The sequence below is a fragment of the Manis pentadactyla genome, chromosome 8, assembly GCF_030020395.1.
Source record: "Manis pentadactyla isolate mManPen7 chromosome 8, mManPen7.hap1, whole genome shotgun sequence".
Lineage (NCBI taxonomy): Eukaryota > Metazoa > Chordata > Mammalia > Pholidota > Manidae > Manis > Manis pentadactyla.
This window is the reverse complement of record NC_080026.1, coordinates 126,888,594-126,902,657: the sequence shown is the minus strand read 5'-3', so window position 1 is coordinate 126,902,657 and position 14,064 is coordinate 126,888,594. Positions and strand designations below refer to the sequence as shown.

The 14,064-nt window shown below is 32.9% G+C and overlaps 1 protein-coding gene across 1 annotated transcript in view; it reads right to left on the bottom strand.

Moving 5' to 3' along the window:
- Positions 1 to 14,064, bottom strand: part of CCDC172 (coiled-coil domain containing 172) — a 76,410-nt gene that overhangs the window by 44,206 nt on the left and 18,140 nt on the right. Inside the window, exons 4-5 of the mRNA XM_057506377.1 lie at positions 4,910 to 5,026; positions 3,539 to 3,704 (exon numbers count right to left, since the gene is read on the bottom strand). Of these exons, the coding sequence (XP_057362360.1) occupies positions 3,539 to 3,704; positions 4,910 to 5,026 (283 nt within the window). The remainder of the gene's footprint in view (positions 1 to 3,538; positions 3,705 to 4,909; positions 5,027 to 14,064) is intronic.

Sequence of the window (14,064 nt, the reverse complement as noted above, 5' to 3'; positions counted from 1 at the left end):
TCCATTTCTTCTAGGTTATCTAATTTGTTAGCATATAGTTTTTCACAGTATTCTCTAATAATTCTTTGTATTTCTGTGGTGTCCTCAGTGATTTTTCCTTTATCTGATTTTGTTTATGTGTGTAGACTCTTTTCTTGGTAAGTGTGGTTAGGCGTTTATCTATTTTGTTAATTTTCTCCAATAACCAGCTCCTGGTTTCTTTGATTCTATTGTTTTATTTTTCTTGATTTTGTTTCTGCTGTGACCTTTATTATGTCCCTTCTTCTACTGACTTTGGGCCTCACTTGTTCTTCTTTTTCTAGTTTAACTCTGAGTTTAGACTGATCATATGGGATTGTTCTTTCCTGAAGTACACATGTATTTTGATATACTTCCTCTTAGCATGACCTTTGCTGCATCCCACAGACTTTTGTGGTGTTGAGTTGTTTTCATTTGTCTCCATATACTGCTTGATCTGTTTTATTTGGTCACTGATCCACTGATTATTTAGGAGCATGTTGTTAACCTCCATGTGTCTGTAGGTAGGCCTTTTTGTTTTCTCTGCATAAGTTATTTCTAGTTTCATACCTTTGTAGTCTGAGAAACTGGTTGGTACAGTTTCAATCCTTCTGAATTTACTGAGGCTCTTTTTGTGGCCTAATATTTGATGTATTCTTGAAAATGTTCCATGTGCACTTGAGAAGAATGTGTATTCTGCTGCTTTTGGGTAGAGTGTTCTGTAGATGTCTGTTAGGTCCATCTGTTCCAACGTGTTTTTCAGTGCCTCTGTCTCCATACTTATTTTCTATCTGGTTGATCTGTCCTTTGGAGTGGTATGTTGAAGTCTCCTAAAATGAATGCATTGCATTCTATTTCCCCCTTTAATTCTGTTAGTATTTGTTTCACATATGTAGGTGCTCCTATGTTGGGTGCATATATATTTACAATGGTTATATCCTCTTGTTGGTCTGACCTCTTTATCATTATGTAATTTCCTTCTTTGTCTCTTGTGACTTTCTTTGTTTTTAAGTCTATATTTTCTGACACAAGTACTGCAACTCCTGCTTTTTTTCTCCCTATTAGTTGCATGAAATATCTTTTCCATCCCTTCACTTTTAGTCTATGTATGTCTTTGAGTTTGAAGTGAGTCCCTCATAGGCAGCAAATAGACGGGTCTTGTTTTTGTATCCATTTAGTAACTCTATGTATTTTGATTGGTGCATTCAGTCCATTGACATTTATGGTGATTATCGACAGATATGTACTATTGCCATTGCAGGCTTCAGATTCGTGGTTATCAAGAGTTCAAGGAGGACAGCTTTCTTACTATCTAACAGTCTAGTTTACCTCACTTATTACACTATTTCAAACAGAATCTAAGGGTTCTTTTGGTTTCTTTTCTCCTTCTTTTTTCTCCTCCACTCTTTAAATATTAGGTGTCATATGTATTTATTAGGTTTAGCAGTTTTTTTGTGTGTTTGTGTGTGTGTGTAATCTTTAGCTGCTCTACATACAAGATTATGTCATCAGGTAGCAGATAATTTTATTTCATCCTTTCCAATTTGGATGCCTTTTATTTCTCTTTGTTGCCTGACTGATTTGGCTAAATTTTCAATAGTATGTTGAATAGAAGTGGTGATATCCATGACTTTTTAAAGAAGTTAGTTTCACTTAGTGTATCTCCTCAGGTTAGTACTTTTTTCACTTTGTATTCTACACTTATAGTTATTAAACAGAAGTACACATCAGCATCACCTAAGGAACTTTTAAAATAAATATATTTCCTATATTTACCTACAGAGATTCTGATTCAGTAGGTTTGGGAAGAGATTCAGCATTTATCATTTTTTTAAAGGTTCCTAGATGTGCATATGGTGAAGTACTTCTACCCAAAGTAAATACTCTACCCAAGCAATTAATCTTTGAGAACCTTATTTCCTTCATTGGTAAAATGAGTATAATTAGAATGTATAATCTTCATATTTTTGAGGGCTTACTTATATGCCAGGTAGCATTCTATGTGCTTAAATATTATTTCATTGAATTCTCACAACACCCTTGTTAAGGTCATTATTATTACTCCTCATCTTTACAGATGAGGAAATTGAGGGAAAGAAAAGTTAACCATCTTGCCCCAAATCACACAGCTATTAAAAGGTGAAATTAAGATTTAAATTAAATAAACCTAAGTTTAGCATTTATAATCTTCAAGATGGTAGCTGTTATATGATATAAGCCTATAAATATTACCTAATAATTATAATAACAATTGTCATTTGCAAAAAAACCCAGTAAATTATTCATACAGATAGCTCCAGGTCAATAAAAAGTTCAATGTTTATTCTCAATTTATTAAAGTCATCCAAGTATCAATATAATTTAGAAAGGCTTCCATTAAAAACTCATTTTCCATTTACTATTCATGTTTTCATTCTATACTTCCTCAAGTCCCACTGACTCCTCAATCTATTACTACCAGTCTTCTTTTATCACTTTACGATACTGCTCTTAACATTTTCTGATTGTCAAATTAATGTCTTATTTCAATTCCCACTCATTTGAGCGAAACATTTTTACTCTTCAACATTACTCTCTGCTGGTTCTCTTCTTGCCCTCTGACTACTCTGTCTCATTTTTCTTTCCTTCCTTTCCTTAAAGCTATGCTTTCCCAGTTTCTGTCTCTTGTCTTTGTTCCCCTTCTATGTTTCATCTGAATGATGTCACCAACAACTCTGGATTTGGTCACACACTTAATACTCCCTTACCAGCCTCACAACCAAATTTCCACCTACTGCCTGGGAATCTCTACTTGTATATCCCATAGACATCTCCAAATAAAACTAAGTGAAACAAAACAGAGTCCTTTTTGTCTAGAAAAGGATATAGCTCAGATAGGCTTCTCCATTTCTGCTCTTCCTCCTGGTACCTCATTCTGTCCAATCTCTTAAGTCTGAAAATAGTGATTCATCTTTGACTTTATTTCTGTCCACATTAATCAGGGATAAAGTCCTGTCATTTTTTCCTATACATCTCTTTAACTCACCCTCTCCTCTCTTAAGCAATTTCTTGAGTTCAGAATCTTATCACAGATTACAATAACCTGCAAACTACTGTTCCTGAGATGAAATCCTTCCCACCCCACTCTGTAACCTTGTTTTGTAATTTAAACTGTATTGATGGTAAAAAGGGGATCACAGCACTAATACTACCCCTTTAACAGCTTCTTTTACATTGTACTGTAAGTATCTACTTACATAGTTAATTCCTCCACTTTTTAGTTTTGTATCTCCTGGACTTACAGCAGTGTCTATCACATAAAAAAGAGTAGATATTTGCTTATTGAATAAATGGCCAAATGATCATGTCACACCTACTTCTAAAGAATTTGAAAATGCTCACAATAAAAGATACATTGCCATTAAGACAATTAAGGTGAAAGTAAAAGGATAGCTTTGCAATAATCTATAATTTGTTTATAAAAAAGTTAAATTCTTGGAAAACCCACTGATTCAAAATAATTATTTTCCTTAATGCTTGGTGTGGTAATATGTACTCATACCCTTTTTCAAAATGTTTGCCTGGTTTTCTAAGTCAGATATTTCAATCTTGACATTTTGTTTCATCAAAAGTTCTCTTTTCTTTGTTATGTCATACTCATTATTGAAGTCTGTAATTTCCTTAATAAATTTTTCCTCTTCCTCTGTCATTTTTTTCTTTGTAGCATCCTGAAAAACAAAAATAAAAGATAAAACACAGGTGTTAATTGTAATATTTTTCCTTAGTGATTTAAAATGCAATCATTCAGAATTATTAACAAAAGCATAAAATTATACTTCCTAGTATTATTACGAAAATGCTTTACTCCTCCAGCAATATCAGTAAAAAACTGAAGCTATTATATAACAACCACCCACAATTTAATGTGAAAAATTTATCCTTAATATTTTGGGAGATTTACCGATGTAGAAATTCTATTTCTCACCACTATATCTGAGTTTGTGTAGTAAAACTTATAACCATGGCACTATTTTGTCATCGCAATATAAAATTGTGTGGTAAAAAATGACCAAACTTAAAAATGAAAATCTATACTCCTGGGAATTATTGCATTATTAAAAAAAAAGAAAGTAAAAGAAGGAAATCCAAGGATACCTTTTAAAATCTAGACAAGGAAGATAAAATTATACATTCATTTCAAATTCAGTTCTAAGTAACAGTTTTCATTTTATGAAATATCAACATGGAGAAGAAATAGGGATTTCCATACTCTCTTGACAATGCTAGAACTTAAATTTTTTGATAATGCCAGAACTTAAACATTACTGTATTTTTCTGTTTTTCTAAGAAACATCAACTAATTATGAACTACATTTAGAAACTGGCTATGTTATTCATAATCACCAAGTCTGTTGATTCTACTTTAGATATATATATATTAATGTATTTTCTTTCAAATGTCAATTAATTACAAGTCATATTCCTAAACTGGCCCTGTCATTTGAAACTACTGTTTCTATTGATTCTCACTTATGACTGAAAGGTAAACAAAATGTTTTTTTTCATTCTTTCCCCCACAGCCATAAACATGCATAAAGTGTGACCCTCTCTCTCTTTCAAAAGCTTTAAAACCAAGTTCTCAAAGACTCAGCAATTCAAATCAGATTCACTGTTTCTTTTACACTTATTACAATTGCAAATAGTTTCTATATTGCATCTGTGCCAATATAATTATTTCAAACTACATTACTCTACCAAATGGTTTTAAATAGCACTTAATATTTTTCTGTATCTGAACAGGAATATCTGTCAATATGCATAGGATAACTTTCTAAAGTACACTTAAGTATGTGTGTGTGTGTGTGTGTGTGTGTGCCTATACTTTTTGACACAGTTAAATGAAATAGATTTTTCTAAGTGGCTGGAAACTTACCAAAGTTTGGAGAAGCATATTCCTTTGGTTTGTAATTTCACTGCACTGTCTTTTTAAGGCATTTTCATGAGTTCTCAAAAGCTGTAAGAGGAAGGCTTTTTCAGAAAACTGCTGAACCTTTATAAAGTTAAAAACAAATCAGAATGACACAATTAATTAGGTATTTTAGGGTGCGTTAGTTAATAGAACAGATCTGTACAATGTAAAACATCTCTGGATAAATCTTTAAAATGCAAAATAAAAAAGTAACATTAAAACATATTATATGTACTATTATGTATTATTTTGTAAGTGCTTTATAATTACAATTTTTATAATCTCTTCTCTCAACAAGACTACAGGCTCTTCAAGGGCAGAGAATGTATTTTTTCCTTTCCAATAACCGGCACATTTCTAAGCTTAGGTATTAAAGATTTTTGATTGCACACAATAAAATCTGCTTCAAGACAGCTTGTTTAAAGAACAAGTTTCTATTCTCATCACTTATAAGGAAGATATAGATGAATTAAACATGTATACATTATGACTAATAAAATGAGATAAATTCTACATACTGCAGGCAAAAACCTGGTCCCATGACTATAGCTATACTAAATAAAACACAAATCTGCTAAAGTCTTCAAATAGGTTTGAGAACTCATTTTTTATTTTACACCTCATTTGGATCTAACTAGCAAAACATATAATAAACATTAATATTAGATACATAACTGCTATTTCATTTGCGCTGTAAAGAAAGCATCTCTTGAGACCATGAATGGAAAGGAAAGTCAGGAAGCCAGTAAGAATGCTTTGAGACAAATGCAGGCTGTATAAATTTTGGTTTAACTCAATAAAGTATTTCATGTATTTGCTTTCCAGAGTCAAAATTTCTAAATTCTGATTCTGTTTCCACCACTTATCTGTTGTAAAAGACTTGTCAAAACTAAAAATGTAGAAAATATTAGTTACTAAACTAAGACATTTTCAAATAAGACTTAAGCAAATTTATTATTCATGTTAAAAAATTAAGGTGTTCCATTCCAGCTATCACTAACTAGGATTTAAATTACCACTGAATTCATGTCCTCCTTCTTAAAAAGGAAAAAAAATTTTTTTAAGAGAGCTATTAGATATATTGGCATTTAATTGGAATATTTTAGCATATCCTAAAAACAAAACATATAGTCAAAACTGAAAAGTAGACAACTATTCAAAAGACTTATAAGAAGGGTATATTTATAAATTTCCTCCTTCCCTAAACTTCTATGTAAATTATCATGTTGAGGTCTTTTCTGCATCTTTTATTACTATTATTATTACTAATCTACTCCTCTTCATTTCCACTTTCTCTTTACACTCTGTCTTAACTTTTACTTTTATTAATCAACATAAAAATATCAGTCTGTAACTACACAGAAATTACAGTAACATTAATTTTTTAAACACCTATAATCTGTGATGAAAACAATACAAAAAAGAATTGACAAGTAGGGGAAACAGCATAACAAAAAGAGGCAGGAGTTTAGGAAATCTCAAGTCAAGGTCAAGTAAGAATAGATAATTACAATATGCTGATTCACATGTTGAAGACAGCAATAAGTAGAGTTGTGGAAGCTACACAGTTCTAATATTATTAACAGAGTAATATATACATATAATGTATATATAAAAGTAATATATATATATAACATACATATATAACAGAGTGAAATACAAAAACCTTTATATTTTAATGGAAATAAAAGAACAAAAACTTTTGGATCTACCCAGATCTTCTCTACCAAGTACAAGTTACTTTTACAAACTAAACTAGCTTTTCAAGGCCACCTATCTGCAGAATGATTTTCTCATTGTAACTTTTATTCTTTCTGTTATCACAATTTCTTATATTATTTTTCACATTCTTGTGTTTGAAAACCAGACCTACTATTATAGAAAATTATACTATTATACTAAATATAACCCTGAACATATTGATATCACAAGATGAAGTCATTTTACAAAATAAATTATCATCAGAAACAACAACTTGTCATAAGGGAATGTAAGGATCAGAATTGGGGAGATACTAAAAGAGACATAATTGAGACATAATCGATTAATAAAATTGTTAGTTGTAGGGGTACAACATAATTTGATATTTGTGTGCACTGAAAAATGATCACCACAGTAAGTCTAGTTACCATGTGTCACCAAAGTTACAAAATTTTTTTCTTGTAATGAGAACTTCTGGAAACTCTCAAATATACATTATTGACTATAGGCACCATGCTGAACAATACATTCCCATGTTTTTTATTTTATTTTATAACTAGAAATTTGTACCTCTTAACCTTCTTCACCAATTTTGCCCACCCGCAACACTTTGCCCCTCTGGCAACCATCAGTCTGTTCTCTATTAAGTTTTTTGTTGTTGTCATTGTTCATTATGTTTTTTTAGATTTTTACATATAAATGGTATCTATAGTATTTGTCTTTGACTTATTTCATTTAGGCGAACACTCTCAAGGTCGATCCATGTTGTTACAAACAGCAAGATTCCATTCCTTTTTTACGGTTGAGTAATATTCCATTGTGAGTGTGTGTGTGTGTGTGTGTGTGTGTGTGTGTGTGCCACATCATCTTTCATCTATCATCAGTGGTCACTTAGGTTGTTTCCATACATATTTTGGCTATTACAGATAATGCTGCAATAAACATAGGAGTGAATATATCTTTTTGGATTTTGTTTTCATTTTCTTTGGATAAATATCTAGAGGTAGAATTAGTGGATATAGTTCTATTTTTACTTTTTGAGAAACCTCCACACTGTTTTCCATAGTGCCGTACCATTTTACCTTCTCACCAACAATACACAAAGGTTCCCTTTCCCTTTACTCCATATCCTCACCAACACTTGTTACTTCTTGTTAATAACAGCCATTCTATAAGGTATGAGGTGATACCTCATTGTGGTTTTGATTTGCATTTCCCTGGCTATTAGTGATGTTGACCATCTTTTCATGTCTATTGCTCATCTGTATGTCTTCTTTGGGAAAATGTCTATTCATCTCCATTGTCCATGTTTAGTCACATTGTTTTTTTGTTATTGAGTTGTATGAGTTCTTTATATATTTTGGATATTAATCCTTTATTAGATATATGACTTGCAAATATTTTCTCCTCTTCAGCAGGTTGTCTTTTCATTTTGTTGATGGTTTCTATTGCTATGTAGAAGCTTTTAGTTTGACATAGTTTCACTTATTTTTGCTTTTATTGTCTCTGATTTTTGAGTCAATCAAAAAAACCACTGCAGACTGATGTAAAGTTGCTTACTGCCTGTGTTTTCTTCTACAAGTTTCATAGATTCATGTCTTACATCCAAGTCTTTAATCCATTTTGATTTAATTTTTGTGTATAGTGTAAAACAATACTCCACAGTTTCATTATTTTTCATGTGGCTGTCCAGTTTCCCCAACACCATTTATTGAAAAGATTGTCCTTTTCCCATTGTATATTCTTGCTTCGTCATAACTAACTGCATAATTAATATGCATGGGCTTTTCTGGGCTCTCTGTTCCATTGACCTGTGTGTCTGTTTTTACACCAAAACTTTACTGTTTTGTATGGCCTAATAAAATCCCCTACTATTATTATATTGCTGTCAATTTATCCCTTTAGGTCTGTTAGTATTTGCTTTATATATTTATGTGCTTTGTTGGGTGCATAAACATTTAAAAATATATCTTGCTCAACTGACCCTTTTATCATTATCTAATGCCCATTTTTGTCTTTTATTACAGTCTTTGTTTTAAAGTGTTCTTCACTTTTAAGTATAGCTATTCCAGCTTTCTTTGGGTTTTCATTTGCATGAAAAATATTTTTCCATCCCTTCTCTTTACATCTAAAGTGAGTTTCTTGTAGTCACCATACATATAGTCTTGCTTTTTTATCCATCAGTCACAGTATCTTTTGACTGGAGAATTTAGTCCATTTACATTTAATATAATTATTGACAGGTATGTAATTATTGCCACAATGTTAATTATTTTCTGCCTGTTTTGTAGATCCTCAATCTTACTCTCTTCTTCTGCTATCATAACTTGTGATTTGATTACTTTCCTTAGTGATATGCTTAGATTCTTTTCTCACTATCTTGTATACATTATAGGCTTTGCACCATGAAACTTACATATAACAGTGTATATAATAATATATATATCAGTATTTTAAGTTGATAGTACATTAAATTTGAATGCATACTAAAAGTTTACACTTTAATCCTCCCACCCCCAATATTTTGTTACATCTTTTTATTTTGTGTATCCATTAACTAATTGTTGTAGCTATTTGGTTATGTAATTATACGGCTATTTTTACTACTTTTGTTTTTTAACCTTCATACTAGCTCTATAGGTGATTATTGCACTATCTTTACTATATAATTGCCTCTACCAGTGAGATATTTGCTTCCTTATTACTAAGAAGTGCCTTTTCTTTTCAGCTTAAAGAAGTCCCTTTAACTTTTCTTGTAATACTAGTTTAGTGGTGAACTCTTTCAGCTTTCACTTTTCTGGAAAACTCTTTATCGCTCCTCCAACTCTGAATGCTAATCTTGCTAAGCAGAGTATTTCCAGTAGTAATCTTTTTCCTTTCAGCAATTTGGATATATTATGCCACTCCCTTCTGCCCTGCAAGGTTTCTGCTGACATATATGCTGTTAGTCTTTTGGGGATTCCTTTGCATATAACAAGTTGTTTTTTCTTGGTGCTTTTATGATTCTTTAACTTTTCACATTTTAATTATAATGTGTCTTGGTGTGATTCTCTTTGGTTTTGTCTTTTTGGAACTCTCTAGGTCTCCTGGATCTTGATGTCTGTTTCCTTCCCCAAGTTATGAAAGATTAAAGGTATTATTTCTTCAAATAAGTTTTCAGTTCTTTCCTCTCCTCTCTTCTCTATATGGGACACCTAAAATGTGAGTATTATTTGGCTTAATATTGTCTGATAGGTCCCTTAAGTTATCTTCCCTTTTTAAAATTCTTTTCTTGTTTTTGCTGCTCCATTTGGGTGAATTCCATTGTCTTGTCTTCCAGATCATTGATCCATTCTTGTACTTCATTTAGTCTGTTGTTGAACCCCTCAGTGTATTTTTCAATTCAGTTATTATAGTCTTCAGATATGTGACTTCTGTTTGGTACTCTCATATTTTCTCTTTGTTGAAGTTGTATGTTCATCCATTCTTCTCACAAGTTCAGCAATCAACTTTATTAGCATCTTTATGACCATTACCTTGAACCCTTTATCAGATAAACTGCTCTGTTTCTTTGGGATTTTTTTCTGAGTTTTTATCTTTTAACATGTTCCCCTGTTTCCTCAGTTTGATTCTTGGTGTTTTTAAGTTATAGGCAAAACAGCTGCCTTTCCCAGACTCAAAGAAATGACCTCGTGTAGGAGATAAACCTTGCCATTTAACCTTTCTCTAGCTCTTAAATGACTCCAACCATTGTAAATGGCTAAGCAAACTGATTTATTCTTGACTAGTCCAAATTGTTGAGGGTGTGCCAAGAGCTGTCAATATTCCAAAACGAGGATCTCAGTCAGCCCCTAGTTTCAGGCTGATTGGAAGTTAGACTCTCAAGCAGAAGCTTTGAAAGTATACAAATACGTATCGGTCTTGGGGGGCTGCAATCATAAACTCTGCTGGCCTCCAGACTAACAGATATGGAGGTATCCCTGGACAACATTTGCAAACACTGGAGCTCCAGGTGAATATATAAGTTCCTTTCTGGGAAGTACCAGCAAGCTGCAGAGAGGCCAAAAGAGAGTGCAAAGATGGTGCCCCTTAGCCTATATTCTGTCTGAGAGCATCTCTGTAATCTCTAGATGTGTAACTAGCAAAGCTGAAGCCTGCCCTGTGAGCTGACACTGCAGGACAAGTAAATAGGCCTTTTTCACAGAAGAAAAGGTGTGTATTTCAGTCTGTCTGTGCAGTGCCCTGGAGGTGGTAGCCTGCCAAGTACTGTCTCTCCAATTGTTTCAGGGGACCCAGAAAGACATAATCCCCTGGCTACCAGAGCCAGGCAATCAAGGGAGTTTGTGGACTGCACACACCCTCCAGCTTTAGAGAGGCAGTGAGAAAGCACAGGGTTGGGGCATGCCTGCTGAAAGGTATGAGCACCTTCTCGACAACTTGGCCTGATCAGGACTAAATCTTTAGCAAGGCAGTTAGGGAACACAGGGCTGGGGCATGCACTGGCTTCAGAAAGGCGGCAGGAGAGCACAGAGCGGGGGCACACCCACTGGCTTCGACAATGTTGTAGGCGAGTGTAGGGCTGGGGTGCACCTACAGAAGGGTAGAAGGTTCCTAATAGCAGTGATACAAATTTCTTTCTCACCTCTCCTTCCTCTCACTACAAAGAGAAAATATTTACATTCATCCTTAAAGTTACATTCTAGGATTAAGCTTTGTCAGAAAATTTTTTGCTCTTCTGGAAAATTGTATTTTATAGCAGTGTGAAACTCCGGTTAATTCTGATCCTCTCAGCAATAATTATTTTTTTCTTTCCATTTTATTCCTCTTGGGATATTTGATTTTTTCAACAGAGCTTATAATTTTCCCACTTAGCTGACTTACCTGGTCAACCTGGTCAGTTTTTAGTAAAGTCATGATTTGTGGCTTTCACTACTCTTGCTGCCTGGGTGCCTATAGGTGTTTTTCTACCAGAACTTGAAAATTGAAAGTAACCGTGGGTTTTAAATTAATGTTTGGGTCCAACTAAGCAAGGCACAAAGCTCCTCTTTGTTATGGTTGCTGTTGCTTAAAATAATCTCAGCCTTTAAGAACTGACAATTTGCTAATTAAATGTTCTGCCTAGCAGTGTAATAGGCAAGTTTACATAAGAAAGCACAGAGAGTTAGTAGAGAATTAATACAGCAATTGAAGGGAAGAATATGTTTATTATGACTATAATAAGATATATTTTAAATACTAGAGTACATCAATGAATATTGAATCAATAGCAGATAGTAAGTTTTTTTAAGTATATTTTTTGTTAAGTACATTTCTTAACCGTAGACATGATGCTTAAGCAGTATCTCCCTGCAACACAGTAATCCTAGTAAAGTAAGCAAGGAAGGTTCGTTATTAGACAATCAGTCCTTACAATGGCTTATAAGGCTTTACATAATCTGCACTCCCTTATTCCCTCCCCAACCTCATTCTACCAGTCTCCTCTCCATTCACTCCTCTCTAACTATGCAGGCCTCCTTGGCATTCTTCAACCACAACAGGCACACTTCTCTCCTCAAGGTCTGTGTACAAGGTCTCTTTCCCCAGATTCTTCATGGTCACTCACTCCTTTACTTCAGTCAAGTCTTTGCTCATCTCTCACCTTTTCACTGAAGGTTATCAGGATGCCTAATAAGACCACTACTACTTAAGTTTGTCTGAAAGTCCTTAATGCAATATGGCAAGAAAAAGGAAGAAGATACCCAATTAACAAAAGAGCTGACACACAACTCTCTCCCTCTTTTGTTTACTTGGGCAAAAGCCTTTATTATATACCTATAGATTCAAGAAAGTCTACTGACTCTTAGAAATCAAAAAGTTCAGTAAACAGGCTAGTAACAAAATAAATACAAAAAATGAAGTGACTTTTCTAGTCATCAACAATAAACAGAAGAAAAGTGTGGACAAAATTTCATTCATAAACAGCAAAAACCAAATAAACAAAACACAAACTTCAGAAATATCTGAGACCTCTATTAAGAAACCCACACTGAGGAACACAAAAGAAGATTCAAATAAATAGAAAGATGTGCTGTGTTCTTGAATGTGAAGACTCAGGGTTGTAAATATATCAATTCTTCCCAAATTACCACATGAATTTAGTCTAATCTTAAATAAACTCCTAGTAATTTTGTTTTGGTTTGTTGGAATTTGACAAAACTTTCAAATTTATCTAGAAAAACTATGAAAAGAATCAGGACAATTCTGAAACAGAAACTGTCCTTCTAGATAACTGGTATCACAACAAATAGATTAATAGGCTAGTAAAGAATACCTAGGAACAGACAGAAATCATGTATGCATTATTATCTCAAAGATGGTGCTCTAGTCCATGGGGAACATCTGACATTTACCCAGGTGAAAATGGAAAGTCATTTTTACTTAAAATATGAAAGAAGAAAGATACTATAGAAGTACTGGAAAATAAAATGTTTGAAACCTTGGAGTTGGGCAGGCTTTCCTATGCCTGGAATGGATTTCAGAAACAAACTAGTATACAAAATTCTAGCAACACAAATATTCTAAACTTTGACTAAAAAGAATATGTCATAAAAAACTAAGCTGTAAGTTTACAACAAATGATAAAGAAAGGTTACTATCTGTAGCATAAAAAGCTAGAAGTTAATTAAGAAAAAGACAAGGAAAGGATATGAATAGATAAAACACAAAGTAAACATGAACAATCTATGAAAAATGAAAAAATATAAGTAAACAAAAAATTTCAACTTAAAACTATAAAAATATTTCACTTTTCCTATATTTGCAGAAAAATAAATGTGGCATAAGTGTGAAACTGTGGAATATAAACTAGAACATCTTCTCTGGAGGAAAATTTGGAAATCATCAAAGGGCTTGAAAGTATATACCTATGACAAAGCAAATTGATTTCTAGGACTTTATCCTAAAAAAGTACACAATGCTTTATGTACAATATTGTCTTATAGTGATATGAATAACAGTATTTATTAATAATAGTAAATATTTATCAGTAGGAAAGAGGTTAACTAAAATATGGTATAGCCATATATACTATATTCCATATATAATGGAATAATACCATGCAATCATTAAAAATTGCTTATTTAGATATAAATTTACTGAGAGAATATAGTAAATGGAAAAGAACAAATCATTTAAGAAAAACTACATGCACTTAAACATTCAGAAAGAAAACCTATTAAAATATTAACAATACAGTGGAATGGTTTTCACTCTGGGTGGTTTTCACTCTGCTAATCTGCAATGAGCATGTATTATTTTTATGAAGAGTCAAAACAATAAAGCTAATTCAAACTGGCACACACAGAAAAGTCTACTGCATGTTCTTCAAATATAATGGTAGAAGGACTTCAGAATTTCCTGAGAAATTATCCCATTCTTCCAGTAGAGACATAAGCAAGTGT